At 37.4% G+C, this 6683-nt stretch overlaps 1 protein-coding gene across 1 annotated transcript; it reads right to left on the reverse strand.

Moving 5' to 3' along the window:
- Window positions 1-535: 535 nt before the first annotated feature.
- Window positions 536-6324, reverse strand: LOC100733933 (olfactory receptor 14C36-like). Its single transcript, XM_003479521.3, has 2 exons — window positions 6307-6324; window positions 536-1528 (listed from the first exon to the last, which is right to left on the reverse strand). The coding sequence occupies exons 1-2, from the start codon at window positions 6322-6324 to the stop codon at window positions 536-538; spliced, it is 1011 nt and encodes a 336-aa protein (XP_003479569.3).
- Window positions 6325-6683: the final 359 nt, after the last annotated feature.

A 6683-nucleotide genomic window follows, 5' to 3' on the forward strand; every position in this document is an offset into this window, starting at 1 on the left:
TGCTCACTTTTCTCTCCTTAACTTTGTACTTCATTGAGGGATGGCACCTTCCATATGTTCTGTGAATGCCCTACAAACACGCTTCACATTTGACACCTGTTGGACACGAGTACAAAAGACTTTTTCTCTATCTGTCCCTTAAAGAAACATGCACACAGTACACAAGATGTGAATCTAAGACTTGTTAATAAAAATGAAACAGTCACCACCAAGCACCTGACTAGAGATAAGAATGGCGATCCACTTGCTGAAATTGTCAGAGCAAAAAAATACTTCTGAATATTTTTAACCCTAGTGATTGCAGTGTTGTTATGATCTTCTCACTTCCCGAAAGCCACACATCTGATGACAGGAGACTTTTGGAGGACATTTAACTCATAAATCACACAATTTGGACTTCTGCTTCAGTCAGGTGTTTTACCTATTACATATGAAGTTTATTCAATTGCTTCAGAAAGAAGTGATTTTGACATATGGCCTCTTTAAAAGCCTGGTGTTAAATTCACACAGATGGATCTGGAATAACTTTAATCACTTATCTGCACTGATTGCCCACAACATGACTATGACTAAGCTGGGTAGGGATTCTGAGCACATTTCCTGAGAAGAGCATTCTTGTCACGAGTTTCCTAAGAGCACATTGTATCTGTGTGTTTTTGAGGCTGTAGATAATAGGGTTGAAGATGGGAGGAATTACAGAATAGAATATAGACAGGACCATGTCCCAGGTGCTGGCAGACATTGCAGAGCGGCGCAGGTAAACATAAGAGCCTGAGATGACGAAGACCCCCACTACGAGGATGTGTGGCACACAAGTGGAAAAGGCCTTTGTCCTGTCTGCTCCCGCTGGTAACCTGAGCACAGCAGAAAAGATGTGAATGTAAGACTTGATGATGAAAATGAAACAGCCAACAACAAACACCAGAATAGAGACAAGGATGGTGATCCAGTTGCTGAAGGTGTCAGAGCAAGACAGCTTCAGCAGAGAAGGGATATCACAGAAGAGCTGCTGGACAACATGCGAGTGGCAGAAGGACAGCCGGAAGGTGTTGCTGGTGTGAAGGGCTGCATAGACCAGGCCACTGAGCAGAGAGGCCAGTGTGGAGTGGACACACAGGCGAGGATTCATTATTGAAGTGTAATGTAGGGGTTTGTAGATGGCTGCAAAGCGGTCATGAGCCATGATGGTGAGAAACAGCAGCTCCACATATGCACAGAAAAGCACAAAGAAGACCTGAGTCGCACATCCTGCTTTGGAAATGGAGCTGCTGCCCAGCAGGGAGTTAATGCAGGAGTTGGGGACTGTGACAGAAATGTAGCATGAGTCCAGCATGGACAGGTTTCTGAGAAAGAAGTACATGGGTGTGTGAAGGCTCTGGTCAAGGGTGATGACCACAGCAATGATGAGGTTTCCCATTACAGTGACCAGATAAATCAGAGAGAAGAACATGGCATAGGAAACCTGTCGATCCCGCAGGTCAGAGAACTCCATGAGCAGAAAGTCCATCATCGAGGTGGAGTTGGACATCTTTGTAAGATGCCACTGGTACCTCAGAAGAAAAGGCAGAAGGTCTGAACCCATGCAGAATCACAATGTGGAAAATTCCTTCTTAACTATTAAACTCCTAACCCTGGCTTGCAGGTGTTTGGTGCCTGACTATTCTGATATTTTAGAATGATTCTCTGTTAGTCTGAGTGATTCACTCTTTTAACCTGAACAAATTTTCACTTTAATATTTGTTACGTAGGTGATTTTCTCTTTCTTTGAAATTTATGCAATCTGTGTCTTCCAAAGTTTTGTAAAGTTTTGACACAAATCTGTTACGTGCATTTTTTAACATTAAATAAATTGCAATATCATTAAAACATTCTAGAAATCTCTATTTTTTTTCTTCCCTAGCATTGGGTGCAAAGGTTGTAATTTTTTGTTATTACAAAGGCATTACTCGATATGATTGAGAAAAAATTCTATATTTTAATTTTAATAGGAAAAAATTACAGCTCCCAGTGTTAAAATTGTAGCTCATCTCATTTGAACTCCAGATTTTCACAAGAGTGTTAATCTCCCACTATGATTGTCATAAATGCTGCTGCTCTCTCTCTCTCCCCGACCTGTGCGTGTATGTGTGTGTGTGTGTGTGTGTATGTATGTGTGCACATGAGTGTGTCTTGCTCTTCTACTGTAAGCAGCAAGTTAGGGTTAGGTGAGATGCTATGAATGATGAGAGAAGTTATTCATATTATGAAAACTACTCTATATCTCATTCTCACTATCAGAAATACTGCTCTAACACTTGCCATTCTCCTGCATCTTCAGAGGACACGCTACTGTGGCACGCTATGCAAAATTCATTCTTCTACTCCAAATCTCTCAAAAATACTGAGAGTGAGATTTGCTGCCCTGTGATCAGAGCAGCTTCTTCTCAGAGCTAAATATGCCCTTCAAAAGCCTTTTGCTGATGCTTAGGCTAAAATTATATGATTTGATGTGTTCTCTTCCTGTGCAAAATGCCTGAATGGTAAACTGAAATTTTCTGTAAATGATATATAGGTTTTATGGTAATATGAGAAAAATATTTGTCACTATTTAATTAAAGTATATTGAATACTTTAATTTTAATTAAACTTTAACTTTAATTAAAACTTTCTAATACGTTGAAATTTATTTCCCAGAAACAGGATTGCAATAAGCATTGCTGTGCTCATGCACCTCTACATTTGCAAACTATAACCTAATCTCCATGGGTTAGAAGTGAGGTTTGCAGACTTTCTCTGAATCACTATGGCCTGTCAGAAGGGAAAAAGTGCTGGCCATTATGAAACCCAGTTTAGGCAAGACATAATTAGGAAGAAAAGTCTGGGGATATAGAGTTAGATCAAGTATTACTTGTATTTGGCTGTATTTCACAAATATATAAACATTTACATTTTATTGTGTATGAGTGATAATTTCTGATATAAATAACTTAAATACACACAGTTAAATCAGCATGAATGGTTTTCTCCTGAAAATTGAAATGCCTTGGTAATTTGACAGATACTAATGTTGAGCATTTTCTTTTCCACAAACAAAGCATATCAAAGCATTTTCTGAATTAAATGGTGACACACAGTCAATAAATAAATAGTCTGCTTCTACATAATTTTTTTGAACAAATCAAAGAGTTAGTTTTGCAAATGCACCACTCCCTGTAAGAATAACTGCTAAATGCTCTTCTCTGTTATATTTACACTTATGAAATGTTCTGGAAATAAATGGCTGCTTTCTGAAAGACCAAGACCCCAAATCTTGGTACGTAAGCTGCTGTCAGTGAACACTTGAGACTGGTCCCTTTCTTCCATTTTTTAATTGAAATTTTTAGGAAAATATCTCTGGAAAACATGACTTTATATGTGACAAAGTAACCTACTTTCTAAAGCACACCACCTGTGTTTAAAGAGTTACCCATTCATTTTTTCAAATGTGCTTACAACTGCAAAACCCTATGGTCAAGTGTTCTGATTGACCCAGTGACCCTAAGATATGTCACAGATACTTACTGTGTGTAAATATTTTTAAACTATTAGCCAATCAGTCAAATGGTAGACAATATGTGTGAAACTGTAATTAACTGATAATGTGTTAAAATGTGTAGTCATAGAAAGTGTAAGGTAATCTGTCAAAATTTGCATATTTTGTGTTTAAAATAACCAGTCTTGCATGTGCCAGTTGCAGCATAGTAATGTAAATAATTAAATCAGTCCCTCTAAATAATATTTTAATATCTTTGTTTTGTTGAACTAGTAAGAATTTCTTTTATTTATTTATTTATTTATTTATTTATTTATTTATTTTGTCTTTTTCCTTTTTATCGGTACTGGGCATCTAACTCACGACTGCCTGCTTGCAAGTCAGGCGGCATTTCTTCTATGTAGAATCACCAAATTAATAGTATCCTCTGGTCTCAAAAACAATTATATTTCCTTTATTATAAAATAAATATAAAATGCAGATCTTTTACAATAAAATGAAAATTTTTCCTCATTTTAGTTTGGAGAGTTTAAAAAATGTATTAAATAAAATTTCAATTAAACCACTCATCACGTCACCTGTTTGTGTATTGAATTATTTTTAAGTAATTCGTCAAATTATTATTCATTGTTAATATTCATAATTAACATTTCTTGCCTGAGGCTCCACTAAGAGGAACTGACTAATGGGTAAGAAATTGCAACCTCATGCTGTAACCTCAAGCAGCACCTTTAATAAAAGATTCTCTCAAAGACTTAAAATATAAAATAGTATAAGTAATGTGTGTTTTTCATTACTTTTACATTCCTTCATTTTGCCCTTAAACTTTAATTTTCTTTCTCAGACGAAGTCATAGACACAGCCTCCCACTTAAACTTCTCAGACATTTGTGTAGAATGAATACATTTTCTGGATTTTACATTGCTCAGTCGATAGTGACTGCAAACAGTTGTTCACCTACCCTGTTTGAACGACATAATGGGGTTGCTGGCAGACCTTGGCTCACTCATCCATTGCTTTATGTTTTCAATTTGTGGGAAGAAGTTAAGTGTCTGTGAACTTGTGATGAACCACTCACTTTCACACAATACTTCCTCTGAATGATGTTCAAATAAAATATCAGATATTTGGATTTATATCAGCACTTGCATATAGCTTTGTGCTGGATTCAATTTCATTGTGTCTGTTTAAATACGTTATTAATGCATACCAGTTGCATGAGCACTCAGCACCAGATGGAAGAAAAGAGCCAATTGTCATGACATCCATACAAATACCATACCTTCTCTGTGTCCACACCATCAATAGGAGGCCATTTCCTCCAGCAGCTCTTTCCCCCGTGTGCATGCCCAGTCCTACATGAACTGATCTTTCAAAGTGATGTCACTTCATCAGTGTTTCTGCATTTAAAAACTTCAAAAGGAATTTTATGGTCCAAGTGTAGTCACCGAGGAGTGGTTCATAGGAGCATGTGAGAATCCTTGCATCATTCCAAGTATGGGGTTTGGGGAATGATTTAAACATTGGCAGGGCCCCAGCGACTCAGCAGAACTCCACAGAACAATGCTATTCGGTGGCAATCAAATGTGGCTCACTCAGTGCACATGTGTGGATCCCAGATGACTTGTTCACCTGGAAATACTGACATCCATTTCACTCTTACACAGTCTGGCAAATTAAAGATCATCAGTATTCATTGTCACAAGAAATTATGAAAACTCTTATTGGCAGACATAAAGTGAGAAAGCTGGATGCTGTTGAGACTTCTCAAATAAAATGAACTTTGCATTAAAACTTAGCAAAACAACTTTAGTGCTAACTGTGTAATAAGAAAATATCTATACCTTTTTGTCTACAATCCCTAGTTATATCAAAATGATGCACTAAGATATATGTTTGAATGAGATAGCAACTATTTGGGGGTTATTAAATCACTGAATGATATGTGATAATAGAAAAATCTTCCATAATTCTTGAAATGCACATTAAAATGTCTTTTACAGGTTCTATGTGTTGTTCAAGGATATTTTACTATGGACAGAACATGAGTATTTTATTTATCCTACAAGAGAGATTTTATGGTTGGAATGGTTTAGATTAGTTTTTTTTTTTTTGATAAATGAACCTAATTGTCATTAAAATGTAGTAATACAAATTATTACTTGTCTTCTATTGTGCAGAGGGAATTTGTAGACATTTTCAGTGATAAAATTCAGTAATACACAACAGTACCATTTGACACTTTTGAATAGAGAAAGTTTCATTCTGAGGTTGTGCTTATTAAGTTTTGAGTCTCTTAATTCATATTTTACTCTATTGATCAATGACACATAAATTTCTAGAATCAGAACCTTTGTAAGACAATGGTTAAAAGCTTACTATCAGTAAATAGATTTCACCTTTTGTGGTACTAGATGAAGAGTATGTTTGCCATAGCCTGAGAAAATCAGAACTTTGACTCTGATGTTATCTTCTAGGAATCTTCAATCACACGCCCCCACACCTTTCCTTTCACATTGGTACTCATCACCATCACAGTGGCCTGTTTGGGGAACATGGCTATGATTCTGTTCATCCACCTGGATGCCCAGCTGCACACACCCATGTACTTCCTCCCCAGGCAGCTCCCCCTCATGGAACTCATGTTCATCTGTACCACTGTGCATAAAATGGCCATTAACTTACTGTCTGGCAGAAAGTCCATCTCTCTGGCAGGCTGTGGGACTTAGATCTTCTTCTATGTGTCCCTGCTTGGAGTTGAGTGCTTTCTGCTGGCTGCGATGGCCTATGACCACTATGCTGCTATTTGCCATCCTTTGAGATACAGCAATCTCATGAGACCCAAAATTTGCAGACTTATGATTGATTTTTCCTGGATCCTAGGTTCTATTGATGGACTCATTGACGCTATAGCTACATTTTCCTTCTCTTATTGTGGGTCTCGGGAAATAACCCACTTTTCCTGTGACTAATCATCCTTGCTAAACCACTTATGCAATGACACATCCACATTTGGAGAAATTCATTTTATTTGTTGCACAGTGATGATTGGTTTCCCTGTAGCAATCATCATTGCTTCCTATACTCATGTTAATCTGGCTGTCATTGGCATGGAAACAGGACAGGGTCACCACAAAGTTTTTGCCACCTGCTCCTCCCACCTCATGTGGGA

Source organism: Cavia porcellus, unplaced genomic scaffold (assembly GCF_034190915.1).
Source record: "Cavia porcellus strain 051 isolate PalLab524CR breed Dunkin Hartley unplaced genomic scaffold, mCavPor4.1 scaffold_2, whole genome shotgun sequence".
In the NCBI taxonomy this organism is placed as follows: domain Eukaryota; kingdom Metazoa; phylum Chordata; class Mammalia; order Rodentia; family Caviidae; genus Cavia; species Cavia porcellus.